At 48.6% G+C, this 20,352-nt stretch overlaps 3 protein-coding genes and 1 long non-coding RNA gene across 5 annotated transcripts; all 4 read right to left on the reverse strand.

Moving 5' to 3' along the window:
* Positions 1-4,844: 4,844 nt before the first annotated feature.
* LOC120910009 (zinc finger protein 260-like) lies at positions 4,845-10,852 on the reverse strand. The gene is made up of 4 exons (XM_040321841.1): positions 10,820-10,852; positions 10,537-10,735; positions 7,582-8,469; positions 4,845-7,521 (listed from the first exon to the last, which is right to left on the reverse strand). Exons 2-4 carry the CDS (start codon positions 10,721-10,723, stop codon positions 6,560-6,562), a joined length of 2,037 nt encoding a protein of 678 aa, XP_040177775.1. The 5' UTR covers positions 10,724-10,735; positions 10,820-10,852; the 3' UTR covers positions 4,845-6,559.
* A 420-nt stretch (positions 10,853-11,272) lies between these two features.
* Positions 11,273-14,143, reverse strand: LOC120910211. The gene is made up of 3 exons (XR_005741414.1): positions 14,049-14,143; positions 11,474-11,590; positions 11,273-11,372 (listed from the first exon to the last, which is right to left on the reverse strand). It is a non-coding gene; the product is annotated as an uncharacterized LOC120910211 (long non-coding RNA).
* Positions 14,144-16,554: 2,411 nt separating this feature from the next.
* On the reverse strand, positions 16,555-19,870 carry LOC120910158 (gastrula zinc finger protein XlCGF8.2DB-like). 2 transcript variants are annotated; one of them, XM_040322040.1, is made up of 3 exons: positions 19,631-19,870; positions 18,371-19,125; positions 16,555-18,310 (listed from the first exon to the last, which is right to left on the reverse strand). In XM_040322040.1, the coding sequence occupies exons 2-3, from the start codon at positions 19,101-19,103 to the stop codon at positions 18,054-18,056; spliced, it is 990 nt and encodes a 329-aa protein (XP_040177974.1). In that variant the 5' UTR covers positions 19,104-19,125; positions 19,631-19,870; the 3' UTR covers positions 16,555-18,053. The 2 variants fall into 2 exon arrangements, with proteins under 2 accessions (XP_040177974.1, XP_040177973.1); XM_040322039.1 differs by having other exon boundaries at positions 16,555-19,125; positions 19,631-19,863.
* LOC120910570 (oocyte zinc finger protein XlCOF22-like) lies at positions 17,440-17,973 on the reverse strand. The gene has a single exon (XM_040322328.1). It carries the CDS (start codon positions 17,971-17,973, stop codon positions 17,440-17,442), a length of 534 nt encoding a protein of 177 aa, XP_040178262.1.
* Positions 19,871-20,352: the final 482 nt, after the last annotated feature.

A 20,352-nucleotide genomic window follows, 5' to 3' on the forward strand; every position in this document is an offset into this window, starting at 1 on the left:
GGGGCGCTGTGAGGGGGAAGCTGAGGACATTAATGGGGCGCTGTGAGGGGGAAGCTGAGGACAGTAATGGGACGCTGTGAGGGGGGAAGCTGAGGACAGTAATGGGCGCTGTGAGGAGAAAGCTGAGGACAGTAATGGGGCGCTGTGAGGGGGAAGCTGAGGAAAGTAATGGGGCGCTGTGAGGGGGAAGCTGAGGACAGTAATGGGGCGCTGTGAGGGGGAAGCTGAGGACAGTAATGGGGCGCTGTGAGGGGGGAAGCTGAGGACAGTAAAGGTATGCTGTGAGGGGGAAGCTGAGGACAGTAATGGGGCGCTGTGAGGGGGGAAGCTGAGGACAGTAATGGGACGCTGTGAGGGGGAAGCTGAGGACAGTAATGGGGCGCTGTGAGGGGGAAGCTGAGGACAGTAATGGGATGCTGTGAGGGGGAAGCTGAGGACAGTAATGGGACGCTGTGAGGGGGAAGCTGAGGACAGTAATGGGATGCTGTGAGGGGGAAGCTGAGGACAGTAATGGGACGCTGTGAGGGGGAAGCTGAGGACAGTAATGGGACGCTGTGAAGGGGAAAGCTGAGGACAGTAATGGGGTGCTGTGAGGGGAAAGCTGAGGACAGTAATGGGACGCTGTGAGGGGGAAGCTGAGGACAGTAATGGGACGCTGTGTGGGGGGAGCTGAGGACAGTAATGGGACGCTGTGAGGGGGAAGCTGAGGACAGTAATGGGATGCTGTAAGGGGGAAGCTGAGGACAGTAATGGGGCGCTGTGAGGGGGAAGCTGAGGACAGTAATGGGACGCTGTGAGGGGGAAGCTGAGGACAGTAATGGGACGCTGTGTGGGGGGAGCTGAGGACAGTAATGGGACGCTGTGAGGGGGAAGCTGAGGACAGTAATGGGGCGCTGTGAGGGGGAAGCTGAGGACAGTAATGGGACGCTGTGAGGGGGAAGCTGAGGACAGTAATGGGACGCTGTGAGGGGGAAGCTGAGGACAGTAATGGGACGCTGTGAGGGGGAAGCTGAGGACAGTAATGGGGTGCTGTGAGGGGGAAGCTGAGGACAGTAATGGGATGCTGTGTGGGAGGAGCTGAGGACAGTAATAGGATTCTGTGAGGGGGGAGCTGAGGACAGTAATGGGGCACTGTGAGGGGGAAGCTGAGGACAGTAATGGGGTGCTGTGAGTGGGAAGCTGAGGACAGTAATGGGACGCTGTGAGGGGGAAGCTGAGGACAGCAATGGGGCGCTGTGAGTGGGAAGCTGAGGACAGTAATGGGGTGCTGTGTGGGGGGAGCTGAGGACAGTAATGGGATTCTGTGAGGAGAAAGCTGAGGATAGTAATGGGATGCTGTGAGGGGGGAAGCTGAGGACAGTAATGGGACGCTGTGAGGAGAAAGCTGAGGATAGTAATGGGATGCTGTGAGGGGGAAGCTGAGGACAGTAATGGGATACTGTGAGGGGGAAGCTGAGGACAGTAATGGGGCGCTGTGAGGAGAAAGCTGAGGACAGTAATGGGACGCTGTGAGGGGGGAAGCTGAGGACAGTAATGGGATTCTGTGAGGGGGAAGCTGAGGACAGTAATGGGATGCTGTGAGGGGGAAGCTGAGGACAGTAATGGGACGCTGTGAGGGGGAAGCTGAGGACAGTAATGGGACGCTGTGAGGGGGAAGCTGAGGACAGTAATGGGGCGCTGTGAGGGGGAAGCTGAGGACAGTAATGGGGCGCTGTGAGGGGGAAGCTGAGGACAGTAATGGGGCGCTGTGAGGGGGAAGCTGAGGACAGTAATGGGACGCTGTGAGGGGGGAAGCTGAGGACAGTAATGGGATGCTGTGAGGGGGGAAGCTGAGGACAGTAATGGGGTGCTGTGAGGGGGAAGCTGAGGACAGTAATGGGGTGCTGTGAGGGGGAAGATGAGGACAGTAATGGGGTGCACTGTGGGGGGTGGGGGGAGCAGAGGACAGTAATGGGGTGCACTGTGGGGGGCGGGGTGAGCAGAGGACAGTAATGGGGTGCTGTGAGGGGGAAGCTGAGGACAGTAATGGGGTGCTGTGAGGGGGGAGCTGAGGACAGTAATGGGACGCTGTGTGGGGGGAGCTGAGGACAGTAATGGGACGCTGTGAGGGAGAAGCTGAGGACAGTAATGGGATGCTGTGAGGGAGAAGCTGAGGACAGTAATGGGATGCTGTGAGGGAGAAGCTGAGGACAGTAATGGGGTGCTGTGACTGGGAAGCTGAGGACAGTAATGGGACGCTGTGACCACCAACACCAGGGTGTTCCTCTTGCCAATGACTACTGATAGTGGGGCATGTTTTCTCACACTGACTATTGGCACTGGGCCAATATTTCGTACCACTGGCAACTAATGCTGGGGTACTTTTTTCCTTCTCTCTTGAAGTGGTGCTTGGACATTTTGTTTTTCCACTGAAGAGCCTTCTGATCATCGCCTTTTTTGCCTTATTTCCTGAACTACGAGTCCTGGATTCTGTACACTGTGCTGCATAGTACATGTAGCGCCTGTGTACTTTATGGTACCGGTGCTAGTTAAATTTAGAAGTAGATCAGAGTGTAGTTAGACTCTGATCCAAATTGTTAAGTGCAAAACAGGGTCTCTGCCTCAGCTTGGCTGTGGGCTTATTCTGCTGTACTGGGGTGTTCTTCCAGCCCTGGTGCTGCAAGTGGCAGCAGTGGAGTCATGGTTTGGGTGCTCTTTCCCAGCAGGCAATCAGGAGGGTTGGACTTTGCTGTGCATGCTGGGGAGGGGTATTTATGAGGCAGATGCCATTAGTTCTGGGTCTTTTTCGTCAAGTGTGGCACCCATCTTTAAGGTCACCACATCACCTTTATGGCCTACCTGGCCGGGGCGTGCGTGCCACGCGGTGTTCCTGGTTCCGGGGCCACAATGGCCCGGGGTATTCGAAACAGTGACGGGGACCCAGTGAGTGACTGGGTTTCCACCTTTGAGGATCCCAAGCTGTACTGCTGTGCGGTGGGGAGTCAGGCTGAGGAGCGCCATTGAGAGGCTGGTGATCCAAAAGGGCCTGGACAAACCACCGGGGATCGAGGTAGCCGGACACTGAGGGATTGAACACCTGCCAGTCGGTACCTGGGCGACAAGTTGAAGGAGATCCAAGCGTAACTCATCTAAGGAGGGATAGCTCCGAGAATTTCATCCAGAGAGGGTCTGTGGCAGAGGTATCTTTCTGAGGCTCACAGAGGAGGTTCTGTGGCAGAGACTTTTCCTCAAGTTCAAGTTCACCAAGGAGGGTCTGTGGCAGAGACTTTATCCTATAATTGTCCGAGTGATACTCCGGCTGCCAAGTCAGTGAGAGAGGCCTGTCCAGGTTCACTAAACCCACTCGGGCAGGAGTGGCGCAGAGAAGTGTTACGCTTGGGAGCAGGACTGTTTCCTTACCATCACGCCTGAATCTGCTATTCTTCCTTCTTCAACTTTACTTTCCTCACCACAAGTTTATTGTTTTTACCCGGCTGGGTAATAAAGAGCACCTGTTCCGGACATTCCTTTACTTCTACCATATGCAATATGCATCATTCACTCCTAGGAATTCGGAGGAGCCATGAGGTAAATGTGCTGCCCAAAAATCCAGCAGCTCCTCCGGGGGGTAATGCTACATACATAATCTGGAAGGACTGCAGCATACGTATGCAACATATACAGAAAGAAGACCAAAAACACTAATTAAATTGATGCTTCTCAAATGCCCCAATCTGTTATCCCAGTCAACTGGCCTCAATGTTGGGTTGAATACTGGACTGTCAGACACATCAAGGACTATTATAAAATGGCACCCATCCGCACAATGCTTCAGCATATAATGAGCTCCCCTTTAGAAAAAATGGGTTCAGCTTGGGCTCCTACCCATGGGAGAACTCCTCGAACATGTTTCAACCAGTAAAGGCTTAATTGTAGACATTAGCCCAGATTCACAGAGACCAAGGCGCACATTACGCCGCCGTAGAGCACACACCGTACGGCACGCCAACGTAGCGCAGAGAGGCAAGCATTGCATTCGGCAAGCCAGTGCTCCCATTGCTGAGCCAGCGTGGCGTGGGTTTCGAAGGCGCACGTCGGTGTAGGTGGAAGTGGGCGTGAACCCATGCAAATGAGGCGTGACCCCATGCAAATGATGGGCCGAGCGCCAGACAGGTACGTATCACGAACTGCGCCGTGATGTGGACGCAACCCTATGCGCCTGCTCACAACCACGCCAGCAAAACTGCCTAAGCTACGACGGATCAATGCGTACGCCGTGAACATAACGTACGCCCAGCCAGACACACGTCCAACGCACAATACGCCGGCTTGTGTTCCCTGGTGCAGACCTTTGCATGTCTGTTGCCGGGTTGCACCTCCTTTATGGGGAATAACTTTACGCCGGACGTACAACTTACGCGCATCTCGCGTAGCATGCGCCGGGCACACGCACGTTTGTGAATCGCCGTATTTCCCTCATTTGCATGTTTGAACGGCTAATCAATGGGAGCGGCACCATGCGCCCAGCCTAAAAGTGCGCCCACCCTACGCCGGCGTGAGCAAGCTACGTCGGCGGGGTGTAGCCTGGTTTTAAGAGCATGTCTGTTTGTGGGTCTGGTGCACAGATACGACGGCGCACATTTGCACTTACGTCGGCGTAACTTGTTATACGTCGGCGTAAGTGCTTTGTGAATCTGGGCCATAGTGTGTGGACAGGTGCCATTTTGTTGTATACAGTAAGTAGCCATAGATTCTATTCTATTCTACGCTCCCACTGTCATTATAAAGGTGGTATACCTCAAAGGGGTTAAGATGGAATTCTACTGCTGTTCCGAATTGTAAAGTGTAGATAACATGCGTGCACGCTGGGAGTAAGACACTGATGCATCTGTTCAGTTCAATTACTTCCTTATCTAATGTTTATTACAGGCAGTACCAAGCTCTTTACACACAGCACGATACGTCACTATTATGTTAATGTGAGTCCAAAGAGCACATCTGATTGGCTGAAGCTTGCTCATCACTTGTCCAGTCTACTATTTCCTCATTCTTCTGATGCGTGGGAGTAGGGAGCAAACGCCATCTTTAGCTTCTCCAGTCACCTCAATGGGAGGGGGTGTTACTAGAGACCCTCTTGAGTAAGGACTTTATTAAAGCAGTTTACATATACAGTATATACAAAAGTAGAATATAGACTTTATAGTATAGAAAAGATGCATAGAAACATGTATACACATAAGAAAATAGGCATTTTCAAGATTATCACATTCCTTCACATCATTACATTGTGGCCACTTCCGCCATTTGCCACTTGCTCCCCTCAGGGTATTCCAGGTCTAGCAAAACCCTGACTTTTCACATGCATGATTGGTGGTGACTACAAGCGGCACTGCCGACACACATTGCACAGGCATGGTCCACCATTGTCACCAACAGGAAGCTGGTCCAGAGTAATGACGAGCAGAAAAATAAAATAAAATAATAAAATGTGAAAATATTTTTTATTCCAAGTAATAAAACTTGACAAGTGTTCATTATACAAACTGCACAGTGCAAATTAAATATAGGTCGGTTAGTGTTTATATCTACTTTGACCTCATAGTGTTCCATATCTCTCAGATGCCCACTGGTGAGATTTGTTCTTCAATTCCTAGATCTGCTAGTTTTATTTATTTTTTTGTAGCTTAAATTTACTTTATTTAATGAATATTAGCCAGGAAGAGTAAGAACACCCTAGGGTGGGGGAGAATGGATCCAAGGTGGGCTTAGATAGTAAGCCCACCACCCATTTGAGGTGGGGGAGAATGGATCTAAGGTGGGCTTAGATAGTAGGCCCGCCACTCATTTGAGGTGGGGTAGAATGGATCCAGGTTGGGCTTAGATAGTAGGCCCACCACCCATTTGAGGTGGGGGAAAATGGATCAAGGTGGGCTTAGATAGTAGGCCCGCCGCTCATTTGAGGTGGGGGAGAATGGATCCAGGTTGGGCTTAGATAGTAGGCCCACCACCCATTTGAGGTGCTGGAGAATGGAACTAAGATGGGCTTAGATAGTAGGCAAACCACTCATTTGAGGTGGGGGAGAATGGATCTAAGTGAGCTTACATAGTAGGCCCGCCACTCATTTAAGGTGGGGGAGAATGGATCTAAGGTGGGCTTAGATAATAGGCCCACCACTCATTTGAGGTGGGGGAGAATGGATCCAGGTTGAGCTTAGATAGTAGGCCCACCACCCATTTGAGGTGGGGGAGAATGGATCTAAGATGGGCTTAGATAGTAGGCACACCACTCATTTGAGGTGGGGGAGAATGGATCCAAGGTGGGATTTGATAGTAGGCCCATCACTTATTTGAGGTGGGGGAGAATGGATCCAAGGTGGGCTTAGATAATAGGCCTACCACTCATTTGAGGTGGAGGAGAATGGATCTAAGGTGGGATTAGATAGTAGGCCCACCACTCATTTGAGGTGGGGAATAATGGATCTAAGGTGGGATTAGATAGTAGGCCCACCACTCATTTGAGGTGGGGGAGAATGGATCTAAGGTGGGATTAGATAGTAGGCCCACCACTCATTTGAGTCAACTATAAGCTCCCCTCAGTTTCATTTTCCTGTTCCTGGACAGAAAAAGATTTGCTTCCATAATTGTTTATCTGCCATTGGTGACCCTCTGTCTTCTGATGCTTAACTAGACGGTCTTTTCGGTTGTAACTCTTCCCGCACTCTGAACATGAAAATGGCCTCTCGCCTGTGTGGCTTGTCATGTGTGTAAGAAGGTGCCGGTGTTGTATGTACCCTTTCCCACACACTTCACAGGCAAACGGCTTCACGCTGCTGTGCACTTTTATATGGTCATCCAGGTTTCTTTTAATGGAGAAACATCTGCCGCACTCAGGACAAGAAAAGGGCTTCTCTCCGGTGTGAACTCTCTGGTGGGTAACAAGGTGGTTTTTCCATTTGAACGATTTCTCGCATATTAGGCATGGATACCTCTTCTCTTCCGTCCGACCTTTTTTCTGTTCAGATTTTACCTTCTCCTGACCTTTTTGTTGTACAGCAATCTCAGAATTTGACGTCTCGCACTCTGAAGTTGGAGTCGGACCCTCGCCCGTACAGTTTTTCTGGTGTCTGAGACGTTGTTGTTGTAATATGAAACCTTTACCGCACCTTTCGCAAGAAAACGGCTTCTCACCGGTGTGGCATTTCATGTGGTAGTCGAGGCTTCCTTTCTGCAAGTAGGACTTGCCACACTCGGAACACGAAAACGGCTTCTCGCCGGTGTGGCTTTTCATATGCTGGTTGAGGGCTCCTTTCTGAGTGAAACGTTTCCCGCATGCTGTGCAGCAAAACGGCCTCTCACCGGTGTGGACTTTTATATGGTCCTCAAGGATGCTTTTAGATGAGAAACATTTTTTACATAGAGAACAAGGGAAGGGCTTCTCACCGGTGTGAACTCTCTGGTGGTTAACAAGGTCCGCATTCCATAAGAAGGATTTCTCACAGTCCGGACATTGGAAGACCTTCTTTCCCGTGTGGCATCTCGCATGAACACGAAGTTCGTATTTGGTTGTAAAAGATTTCCCGCACTCAGAGCAGGACAAGGAATTATCTTGTGCATGAAGTTTCTTGTGTCGGCTAAGGCTGATGCTATATTTAAAGCGTTTTCCGCATTGCGCACAGGAATACGGCTGCCCATGCGCATGCGATTGCCGATGTAGGTTTAGAACGCCTCTGGTTCTAAATTCCTTCCCGCATTCGGAACACTTAAAAGGCGTTTCACCGGTGTGCAGTCGCTCGTGTTCGACCAGCCACTTTTTCCCTCTAAAGCCCTCCCCGCAGACCGTACAGGAAAATGGTTTCTCACCGGTGTGCAGTCGCTCGTGTTCGATAAGCCGCCTTTTCTCTCCAAACCCTTTCCCACACACCGTACAGGAAAACGGCCTTTCACCGGTGTGCAGCCGCTCGTGTTCAATGAGGCGCTTTTTTTCTCCAAAACCCCTTCCACAGACTGTACATAAGAATGGTTTCTCACCGGTGTGCACTCTCTCGTGTTCGCTAAGTCGTCTTTTCTCTACAAAACCTTTCCCACACACCGTACAGGTAAAAGGCCTCTCACCGGTGTGAATTTTGGCATGTATGAGAAGGTCCAATTTCCGTGCATAAGATTTCCCGCAGTCTGAACATATATAGGGTCGCTCTCCGGTGTGCACCATGAGATGTCTTACAAGTCTGTGCTTAAAGCCAAAACATTTGTCACATTGGGGACACTGAAATATCTTCTCACCGGTGCTTGTAACAGTAGGTGATATTCCAGGAGAACGTGGTTTGGTGTTTGAGGGATCCATTGATCTGTTCTCCTGGTTGTGTTTTGGATGTATATTTTCAATATTAGGATCTACTCCTGGAGGATGTTGGGCAAAGTTATTGTCTTCTGCATTACAGTCGGAAGATAAAGTAAGGTGATTCTCCAAGTTGTTCGGGACACTTTGTTCATCTGTTGAAGGTAAAGGTTTTATTAATAATCAGATTTAACTGCGTTATGCATGCTAGTCTAGAAATCAATCAATGGTTTCACAGAGATCTTTGGGGAATTAGGTACAATTATAAACACCATTATAAGAAAAGATATCACAAACCCGACTATGGGTCATGGTTTACATACACTGATGACATTATATTGAGGAATGGAGATGGACCTTTCATATGGTGTACAGTATCTCCTCCTCATTTGTTGGGAACATGACGTTATATTGAGGAATGGAGATGGACCTTTCATATGGTGTACAGTATCTCCTCCTCATTTGTTGGGAACATGACCTCATATTGAGTAATGGAGATGGACCCTTTATATGGAACATTTAGCTGTGGAGTAGATACGTCGATGATGTTGTTATGGTCATCCTCTAAGTCTCTTCAATTAATTTCCTTACTGAACGCATTTGTTGGAAACATGACGGTGTACAGTATCTCCTCCTCATTTGTTGGGAACATGACGTTATATTGAGGAATGGAGATGGACCTTTCATATGGTGTACAGTATCTCCTCCTCATTTGTTGGGAACATGACGTTATATTGAGGAATCGAGGTGGAGTTTTCTAATTGTAAGCTGTCATTCATCCCTGTTTCTCAGCCTAAACATTACACTGAGCAAGCGCTTGGCTACCCCCAAAATGGTGCTGCTGCCCTTCTGTAGCTAATTGCGCATGTATGGAATGTCAGCTTTCTTTTTCTGGCTTTAAGTTGTGGAGTCCAGCAGCACCATTTTGAGGTGGCCGGAGATCTTGCACAGTGTAAAGTTTACCCTATATCGAATCCCAGCTGGAGATGTACCAGGGACTAGGACCATGAGGGGCGATCCCTACTTTTAAGTTTTACCTACCCTTGACCTTTTCTTTCTCTGCGTTACTTCTGACCTCTGTACATTACATACTACTTTCCCCTTTAGCCTGTGTGTTACTTACTCCTGATCTCTGCACTCTGTATTTCATTTAATGCTGCCCTCTGCACCCTGTGGGAGTAAAGGAGTATAGTTAAACCTGAGGCTACTTTGCTATAGGTCAAGAGTGCATAATGCATGAAGTGCAGGGGTCAGGAGTGCGTAATGCACATATTGCTGATGAAGCAATCAGTGTTCTTCTCTGATGATTTAGCACACTCAGTAGAATTGTATGAAGGGCACAGATCTAGATATATCATCAATAAAAATAAAAATGTACACATATAATTGTGGTTTTTACAATTAGGGTCAACTTTTGCAAATGCTGTGACAATATTGCCAATAAATGAGAATTCATTTAAATCAATGGAACGCAAATTGACAAAAATATTCAACATTCAAATATACAACTAATCATGTGTTGAAGGCCTCTTCAGCTTCATCTTACAATAGGTTTAGCATCTCTGCTCTACCTGCCTATCCTCCTGGTCTACCATTTCTAGTCCAATCTCTCCTCCTGGTCTACCATTTCTAGTCCAAACTCTCCTCCTGGTCTACCATTTCTAGTCCAATCTCTCCTCCTGCTCTACCATTTATAGTCCAATCTCTCCTCCTGGTCTACCATTTCTAGTCCAGTCTCTCCTCCCAGTCTAGTCTAGTCCAGTTCCTCCTCGTGGTCCACCATTTCTAGTCCGGTTCCTCCACCTGATCCACCATTTCTAGTCCGGTTCCTCCCAGTCTACCATTTCTAGTCCAGTCTATCCTCCTGGTCTACCGTTTCTAGTCCAGTCTCTCCTCCTGGTCTACCGTTTCTAGTCCAGTCTCTCCTCCTGGTCTACCGTTTCTAGTCCAGTCTCTCCTCCTGGTCTACCGCTTCTAGTCCAGTCTCTCCTCCTGGTCTACCGTTTCTAGTCCAGTCTCTCCTCCTGGTCTACCATCTCTAGTCCAGTTCCTCCTCCTGGTCCACCATTTCTAGTCCAGTCTCTCCTCCTGGTCCACCATTTCTAGTCCAGTCTCTCCTCCCAATCTACCATTTCTAGTCCAGTCTCCTCTCCCTGCTCTACCATTTACAGCCCAGTCTCCTTTTCCTGCTCTACCATTATTAGTTAATTTGCCTCTCTTACCGGATGCTTTAATGGTCTCCCGATTCTCCATCACTTTCCATCTGAAAATATGTTCCGTTTCTGTACTCGGAGTACCTGTGCTGACATGTAAACAAGATTGCTCCTTTTCTACAATAATTGTTGCCTCCGTAGATGACTGATCACCCCTCACATTTGTTTCTTCTTTAAACTCAACTTTTATATCCATGTTTTTTTCACCCTAAATAAAAATAAAAAAAAGTGGACAAACCTAAAATACAGAAGAACTAATAATATTGAACGTTTCTTGATTCCAACTACCTACCTGATGATGGTGAGGGATGGTGTGACCTTCCTGTGTGGAATCCCGGGAATACAGAGGACGGGGACATCTCTCTGGTGGGTTCCCATTACTGGATCCATCTGTAGGAAACACACACACTGACTGAATACATTGTTTCTATGTGTTTATCAGATGATGGGGGATCTAGGTGGAGCCTCCGTACTGCTCTCTCCTTTACAATAATGTGCACCACCCTACAGTTTGGGCCCCATTGTTAGCTGGGAATACAGAAGACAGAGACATCTCTCTGGTGGGTTCCCATTACTGGATCCATCTGTAGGAAACACACACTCTGACTGAATCCATTGTTTCTATGTGTTTATCAGATGATGGGGGATCTAGGTGGACCCTCCGTACTGCTCTCTCCTTTACAATAAAGTCTCCTCTTACCCGGTGATGTGAGGGGCGGCTGATTCTCCATCATGACGTCCTTGTAGAGATCCTTGTGTTCTTCTGAAAACTCCTCCTTCACGCCAAACTCTTCATCCTCCTCTTTTATCTCTTCTTTAACAATAAAACCACTCCCGTTTCCAATCTGAATATACAATAATGAAATCAGGAGTTAATCATGAGACCTTCCCACACACACACACATTCATACAGTCGTCTTGTTCCTTTCTTCTCGGCACTGCTCACCTCTTCCATGATTACTCCTATTATCTTGTTGATGACCTCTGGAATCTTCTTTTGTTGCTTCTCTCAGATGTCAGAGAGTGGGGCGAAGGCTCCGTTTTGGAGACTGATGGATGTGATCTAAAGATGGACGGTAAAGTGAGAATTTACTGATCTGTAGAAGTCTGAAGGTGGATAAGAAGTGTGCAGCAGCCAGTTTTTATTTTTTTCTGTTAATTTTTTTTGTAAATAATTACGTTTTCTTCTTCAATTACGGGCACTGATATGGCTGCACTGATAAGGCGGCACTGATGGTCACCGATGAGGTGGCACCAAAGATGGGCATTGATAGGTGGCACAGATGGGCACTGGTGGGCACGGATTATACTGATGGTGGCATTGCTGGGCCCATGTTGCCAGTCAGTGCCCATTTGTGGGCACTGATTGGCATCCATTGCGAATATTTTTTTAACATGTGGATGGCCATGGAGTACATACCTGGCCATCCACATGTTGCCACCTTCCCTGGTGGTCCTGGTGGCTTCCCTGGTGGTCCAGTGTGGACATCCGCGGTGGGGCTTCGCTGATAAACAATCAGCGTATACCCCCCCTGTCAGGAGAGCCACTGATCGGCTCTCCTCTACTAGCGTCTGACAGACGCGAGTGAGGAAGAGGCGATCAACGGCTCTTCCTGTTTACATCGTGATCAGCTGTGATTGGACACAGGTGATCACGTGGTAAAGAGCCTCCGCCGGAGGCTCTTTACCGAGATCAGAGACGCAGGGTGTCAGACTGACACCCCGCATCACCGCGCTGCGCGCCCCCACGCCGGCATGTTATCCTGCTGGACGTCAATAGACGTCCAGTCAGGGTAACAGAACCACTTCCCGGACATCAATTGTCTATTGACCGGGCGGGAAGTGGTTAAATAGCCCTGTCCAATGCTCTGTATACAATATGTTGTACATTACATAGGGCAAATATAGTGCAGCAGTCAGGACTATGTAATGTACAACATACTCCTGTCTACTGCTCTGCAAAAAATATGTAAGGACAGCATAGCGAATACAGAGTAGCCATAAGGTCTGTGTAATGTACAACATATTGTTAGTAGAACAGTGGACAAAAGTATGTAGCGTACAACCTAGGAAAAATATGGTTCAGCAGTCAGGACTATGTTGTACGTTGCATACTTCTGCCCACTGTTCTACCAACAATATGTTGTACATTACATAGTCCTGACTGCTGTCCTGTATATCCAGCATGGTGTATGTTACATACTCCTGACCAATATGTTGTACATTACATTGGGGCACTGTGAGGATAGGGGGCTAAAGACAGTATTGGTGTGCACTGGGGGGGCAGGAGGGGCATCTGAAGACAGTAACTTGTAGCACTGTGAGGACGGGGCTAAAGACAGTAAAAATGTGCGCTGGGGGGGCAGGGGGAGCGGAGGACAGTAATGGGATGCTGTGGGGGGGAAGCTGAGGACAGTAATGGGGTGCACTGGGGGGTGGGGGGTAGCTGAGGACAGTAATGGGGTGCTGTGAGGGGGAAGCTGAGGACAGTAATGGGGCGCTGTGGGGGGGAAGCTGAGTACAGTAATGAGGTGCATTGGGGGGTGGGGGAGCGGAGGACAGTAATGGGGTGCTGTGAGGGGGAAGCTGGTGACAGTAATGGGGTGCACTGGAGGGTGGGAGCTGAGGACAGTAATGGGGCGCTGTGAGGGGAAAGCTGAGGACAGTAATGGGGCGCTGTGAGGGGGAAGCGGAGGACAGTAATGGGGCACTGTGAGGGGGAAGCTGAGGACAGTAATAGGGTGCACTGGGGGGGCTGAGGACAGTAATGGGACGCTGTGAGGGAGAAGCTGAAAACAGTAATGGGGTGCAATGGGGGGGGAGCGGAGGAAGTAATGGGGCACTGTGAGGGGGGAGCTGAGGACAGTAATGGGGCGCTGTGAGGGGAAAGATGAGGACAGTAATGGGGCACTGTGAGGCGGGAGCGGAGGAAGTAATGGGGCACTGTGAGGGGGGAGCTGAGGACAGTAATGGGGCGCTGTGAGGGGAAAGATGAGGACAGTAATGGAGCGCTGTGAGGGGAAAGATGAGGACAGTAATGGAGCGCTGTGAGGGGAAAGCTGAGGACAGTAATGGGGTTCAGCGGGGGGGGGCTGGGGGTAGCGGATGACAGTAATGGGGCACCTTGAGGGGGAAGCTGAGGACAGTAATGGGGTGCAGCGGGGGGGGGGATGACAGTAATGGGGGAGGGAATCTGAGGACAGTAATAGGGTGCAGCGGGGGGGGGGGGGAGTCTGAGAACAATAATAGGGTGCTGCGGGGGAACCTGAGGATAGTAATGGGGAAATGTGAAGGGGGGAGCTGAGGACAGCAATGGGGTGCTGGGGAGGCTGCAGATCGTAATGGGGTCACGGAGGACAATAATGGGGAGTGAGCCTCACCAATGAGCCTGCGCAGTGCCCAATCGGGGGGGGGGGGGGGGGGGTGAAACCGTGGTTTACCACACAGGGTGACACCAACCATAATGACATCACTGGGTTTAGAGTAAGTAGCGGGGAGGATGAAATAGGAGATATACTCACCAACTTCTTCCCTCTCTGCGTACAGCCATTACTCTGTCCCAGAAATACCCCGCCCACTTCCTCCATGTGACCTCAGTGTGATTCCAGTATCCAACATGGCCACTGGGGGATCAGGTTGCTCATGCTCTATAGTGTCATGTGATCCCACCTGGCAGCAGCCATTTTGTTGTAGCCAGTTTGTGATGAGCTCCTCCTCTTCCCTTGTCGAGCCCTTTTCATGCTACACCAGGAGTCTTCTCCTCCCGTTATTACAGGTTTTAGTAGATTTAGTGCTACGGGGCGAAATAAATTCACCTATGTCCCTCTGTTGGTGTTCTCATCATCAAGGCGCTACGTGAATCTAGGCCTTTGTTTCTCCACTGAAGGGTCTTCTTCTGATCATTGCCTTTTTTGCCTTATCTCTTGAACTATGGGTCCTGGATTCTGTACACTGTGCTGCATAGTACATAATCTGGAAGGACTGCAAAATATGTGTACAATATATACAGAAAGTGAAGTGGAAACTTGGATTAAGAGCATAATCCATAATCTAAAGCACTCGCATATCAAAGCGAGTTTCCCTATAGAAGTCAATGGAAACAAAGATAATTTGTTCCGCATTGACTTCTATGGCATGCAATACCGCATGCAGCCAGAGGTAGACTGGTGCCGGAGAGCCTCGGAAATACTCAGGGACAGCTCGGCTGATCTTGGAAAGGTTTCGAAACACTATTCCCGAAAGGCTTAGAATGGCTTCCGAACCGTTCCGAGTGTCACCAGCCCCCCCCCCCCCCCCCCCCCCCCCCCCCCCCCCCGCACCTCTGGCCAAATGCGGTACTGCACACCCCATTAGCTTGAATTCTGCGCACATTGCGAGACAACACTCGCAAACCGAGTCAGATTTTTTTTTTTAAAGTTGCTCGTTATTCGAAATGCTCGTTAGCCGTGTAACTCGTAAAGCAAGGTTCCACTATAGACCAAAAACCTCCCAAAAAAATGATGCTTCTTAACCCCTTCCCGACCGCCGCATGTACATATACGTTGGCAGAATGGCACGTACAGGCACATTGGCGTACCTGTACGTCCCTGCCTAGACGTGGGTGGGGGGTCCGATCGGGACCCCCCCCCGCGACTTGCGGCGGTCGGGTCCCCTCGGGGAGCGATCCGGGACGACGGCGCGGCTATTTGTTTTTAGCCGCTCCGTCGCGATCGCTCCCCGGAGCTGAAGAACGGGGAGAGCCGTGTGTAAACACGGCTTCCCCGTGCTTCACTGTGGCGGCGCATCATCGGGTGATTCCCTTTATAGGGAACACCCGATCGATGATGTCATTCCTACAGCCACACCCCCCTACACTAGTAAACACACACTAGGTGATCCCTAAATGTTACAGCGCCCCCTGTGTTTAACTCCCAAACTGCAACTGTCATTTTCACAATAAAGAATGCAATTTAAATGCATTTTTTGCTGTGAAAATGACAATGGTCCCAAAAATGTGTCAAAATTGTCCGAAGTGTCCGCCATAATGTCGCAGTCACGAAAAAAAATCGCTGATCGCCGCCATTAGTAGTAAAAAAAATAAAAAAAATAAAAATGCAAAAAAACTATCCCCTATTTTGTAAACGCTATAAATTTTGCGCAAACCAACCGATAAACGATTATTGCGATTTTTTTTACCAAAAATAGGTAGAAGAATACGTATCGGCCTAAACTGAGGAAAAAAAAATTTTTTTTTATGTTTTTGGGGGATATTTATTACAGCAAAAAGTAAAAAATATTGCATTTTTTTCAAAATTGTCGCTCTATTTTTGTTTATAGCGCAAAAAATAAAAACCGCCGAGGTGATCAAATACCACCAAAATAAAGCTCTATTTGTGGGGAAAAAAGGACGCCAATTTTGTTTGGGAGCCACGTCGCACGACCGCGCAATTGTCTGTTAAAGCGACGCAGTCCTGAACTGTAAAAACCCCTTGGGTCTTTGGGCAGCAATATGGTCCGGGGCTTAAGTGGTTAAATGCCCCAATCTGATATCCCAACCAACTGGCCTCAATGTTTGCAGGTGCTGGTCGGGTTAAATACTGGACTGTCAGACACATCAAGGACTATTGTAAAATGGCACCCACCTGCACAATGCTTCAGCATATAATGAGCTCCCCTTTAGAAAAAAAGGGTTCAGCTTGGGCTCCTACCCATGGGAGAACCCCTCTAACCTGTTTCACTAAGTACGGGCTTAATTGTAGACATAGTGTGTGGACGGGTGCCATTTTGTTATATACAGTAAGTAGCCATAGATTCTATTTAACCACGCCACTCCCACTGTCATTACATTGTGGCCACTTCCACCAATCGCCACTTGCTCCCCTCAGGGTATTCCAGGTCTAGCAAAACCCTTACTTATCACATGCATGATTGGTGGGGACTACAAGCAGCACTGCCGACACACATTGCACAGGCATGGTCCACCATTGTTACCAACAGCAAGCTGGTCCAGAGTAATGAGGTGCAGCTAATGCTAGAGAGAAAAAAAGATGAAATGTGAAAATATCTTTTATTATAAGTAATAAAACTTGACAAGTGTTCATTATACAAAGTTCACAGTGCAAACGAAATATAGGTCGGTTAGTGTTTACATTTACTCTGACCTCATAGTGTTCCATATCTCTCAGATGCCCACTGGTGAGATTTTTTCTTCAATTCCTAGATCTGCTAGTTTTATTTTTTTTGTAGCTTTAATTTATTTTATTCAATGAATATTAACCAGGAAGAGTAAGAATACCCTAGGGTGGGGGAGAATGGATCTAAGGTGGGCTTAGATGATATGCCCTCCACTCATTTGAGGTGGGGGAGAATGGAGTTAAGGTGGGCTTAGATAGTAGGCCCACCACACATTTGAGATGGTGATGAATGGATCTAAGGTGGGCGTAGATAGTAGGCCCACCACTCATTTAAGGTGGGGGAGAATGGATCTCAGGTGGGCTTAGATAATAGGCCCACAACTCATTTGAGGTGGGGGAGAATGGAGTTAAGGTGGGCTTAGATAATAGGCCCACCACTCATTTAAGGTGGGGGAGAATGGATCTAAGATGGGCTTAGATAATAGGCCCACAACTCATTTGAGGTGGGGTAGAATGAATCTAAGGTGGGCTTAGATAGTAGGCCTGCCACTCATTCGAGGTGGGGGAGAATGGATCTAAGGTGGGATTTGATAGTAGGCCGACCGCTCATTTGAGGTGGGGGGGAATGGATCTAAGGTGGGCTTAGATAGTAGGCCCACCATTTAATTGAGGTGGGGGAGAATGGATCTAAGGTGGGCTTAGATAATAGGCCCACAACTCATTTAAGGCGGGCTTCGATAGTAGGCCCACCACTCATTTGAGTCAACTAAAAACTCTCGTCAGTTTCATGATACTGTTTCTAGACAGAAAAATATTCGCTTCCATATTTGTGTATCTGCCATTGGTGACCCTCTGTCTTCTGATGCTTGACTAGCCGGTCTTTTCGGTTGTAACTCTTCCCGCACTCTGAACATGAAAATGGCCTCTCGTCTGTGTGGCTTGTCATGTGTGTAAGAAGGTGCCGGTGCTGTATGTACCCTTTCCCACACACTTCGCAGGTAAACGGCTTCACGCTGCTGTGCATTTTTATATGGTCATCCAGGTTTCTTTTAATGGAGAAACATCTGCCGCACTCAGGACAAGAAAAGGGCTTCTCTCCGGTGTGAACTCTCTGGTGGGTAACAAGGCGGTCTCTCCGTTTAAAGGATTTCTCACATAATAAACATGGAAACCTCTTCTCTTTGATGTGACCTTTTTGCTCTCCAAGGAGTCCAGGTTTTGACTTCTCACACTTACCTTCACAACTCTGGTGTTTGAGAAGTTGCTGTTGCACCATAAAAAGTTTTCCGCACTTTTCGCAGCAAAACGGCTTCTCGCCGGTGTGGCATTTCATGTGGTAGTCAAGGCTTCCTTTCTGTGAGTAACATTTACCACATTCGGAACACGAAAACGGCTTCTCGCCGGTGTGGCTTTTCATATGCTGGTTGAGGGCTCTTTTCTGAATGAAACGTTTCCCGCACTCTGTACAGAAAATGGCCTCTCACCGGTGTGGACTTTTATATGGTCCTCTAGGATGGCTTTATAGGAGAAACGTTTGTCACATAGAGAACAAGGGAAGGGCTTCTCACCGGTGTGAACTCTCTGGTGGTTAACAAGGTCCGCATTCCATAAGAAGGATTTCTCACAGTCCGGACATTGGAAGACCTTCTTTCCCGTGTGGCATCTCGCATGAACACGAAGTTCGTATTTGGTTGTAAAAGATTTCCCGCACTCCGAGCAGGACAAGGAATTATCTTGTGCATGAAGTTTCTTGTGTCGGCTAAGGCTGATGCTATATTTAAAGCGTTTTCCGCATTGCGCACAGGAATACGGCTGCCCGCTCGCATGCGATTGCCGATGTAGGTTTAGAACGCCTCTGGTTCTAAATTCCTTCCCGCAATCGGAACACTTAAAAGGCGTTTCACCGGTGTGCAGTCGCCCGTGTTCAATCAGCCTCTTTTTTCCTCTAAAGCCCTCCCCGCAGACCGTACAGGAAAACGGTTTCTCACCGGTGTGCAGCCGCTCGTGTTCGACAAGCCGCCTTTTCTCTCCAAAACCTTTTCCGCACACCGCACAGGAAAAAGGTCTTTCACCGGTGTGAAGTCGCTCGTGTTCAATCAGCCACTTTTGTCCTCTAAAACTCTTCCCGCAGACTGTACACAAAAATGGCCTCTCGTCAGTGTGCACTCGCTCGTGTTCAATAAGCCGCTTTTTATCTATAAAGCCTTTTCCACAGACCGTACATGAAAAGGGCCTCTCGTCGGTGTGAATTTTGGCATGGGTGAGAAGGTCCAATTTCCGTGCATAAGATTTCCCGCAGTCTGAACATATATAGGGCCGCTCTCCGGTGTGCACCATGAGATGTCTTACAAGTCTGTGCTTAAAGCCAAAACATTTGTCACATTGGGGACACGGAAATATCTCCTCACCGGTGCTTGTGACAGTAGGTGATATTCCAGGAGGTTTGCACTTAACGGGATCCATTGAACCAGTTTCATGGTGAAGTCTAGGGCCCCGTACTCACGACCAAACATGTCTGCTGAAACTGGTCCGCAGGCCAGTTTCAGCAGACATGTTTGGTCGTGTGTGGGCGCGAGCGGGCCGAATTCCAACAAACATTTGCCTGCCGGGCCTTTTCCCAGCGGACAAATATTCCTGGACTTGTTTTAAAACAGTCCGCTGGAATCCTGCCCGCTCGGACATGTACGGTCGTCAGTACAGACCTACTGTACATGTCCAGGCGCCCGCCGTCCCTCGCATGCGTCGAATGACTTCGACGCATGCGTGGAAGCATTTTAAAGGCGGGCCGCCCACGTCGCTGCGTCATTGTCGCGGCGACACCGCGTCATCGACGCGGCGACACCGCGGACACGCCCCGCGTATTGTTTACGCGCGGACTTCTGTACGATGGTGTGTACAACCATCGTACAGAAGCCCTCTGGCAGACATGTATGGTGAAAACGGTCCGACGGACCGCTTTCACCATACATGTTTGTCCGTGTGTACCCGGCCTAGGATGTATATTTTTAATAACAGGATTTACTCCTGGAGGAAACTGGGCAAAGTCATCATCTTCTGTAATACAGTCTGGAGATAAAGTACGCTGATGCCCTAAGTCATTCGGGAGATAGTGTCCATCTGTTGGAGATAATGTTTTAATAATATTCAAAGTATGTTCACTTTTAAGGTTTTACAGTCAAGGTCATGCAAGTTACGCCGCGTACACACGATCGGAATTTCCAAAAACAAAAATTATTGAACCTATTGAACTTCATTTCTCTTAGCTCGTCGTACGTCAGCGCGTTCTTGACCTTTGGAATTTCTGACAACATTTGTGTGACCGTGTGTATGCAAGACAAGTTTGATCCACAGTTTTGTTGCCAGAATGTCCGATCGTGTGTACGCAGCATAAGTCTGAAAATCAATGGTTTCATAGAGATACAAACAAACCCAACTATGGACCGGGCAGTGTACACTGAGGACTCTAAGGTGAGGAATGGCAATGGCCCTACCTTCACCTTGTAGAAAACATAATGCTATATTGAAGATTAGAGAACAATGTTTCAAGTGTACAGTATCCTAACCTCAAATGTTGGGAACATGACGTTATATTGAGGAATGGAGATGGACCTTTCATATGGTGTACAGTATCTCCTCCTCATTTGTTGGGAACATGACGTTATATTGAGGAATGGAGATGGACCTTTCATATGGTGTACAGTATCTCCTCCTC

The sequence above is a fragment of the Rana temporaria genome, chromosome 8 (assembly GCF_905171775.1).
Source record: "Rana temporaria chromosome 8, aRanTem1.1, whole genome shotgun sequence".
NCBI classification, from domain to species: Eukaryota; Metazoa; Chordata; class Amphibia; order Anura; family Ranidae; genus Rana; species Rana temporaria.

Bases quoted from the DNA above. Each gene is read 5' to 3' on its own strand.
- LOC120910009 (XM_040321841.1), bottom strand. From the start codon at position 10,723: ATGGATATAAAAGTTGAGTTTAAAGAAGAAACAAATGTGAGGGGTGAT. The intron at 8,470-10,536 runs GTAAGAGAGGCA...TACCTTCAACAG, and splicing joins GGAGACCATTAAAGCATCCG to ATGAACAAAGTGTCCCGAAC. The intron at 7,522-7,581 runs ATTCCTTGTCCT...AACTTCGTGTTC, and splicing joins GAAACTTCATGCACAAGATA to ATGCGAGATGCCACACGGGA.
- LOC120910570 (XM_040322328.1), bottom strand. From the start codon at position 17,973: ATGAAATGCCACACCGGCGAGAAGCCGTTTTGCTGCGAAAAGTGCGGA.
- LOC120910158 (XM_040322039.1), bottom strand. From the start codon at position 19,103: ATGGATCCCGTTAAGTGCAAACCTCCTGGAATATCACCTACTGTCACA.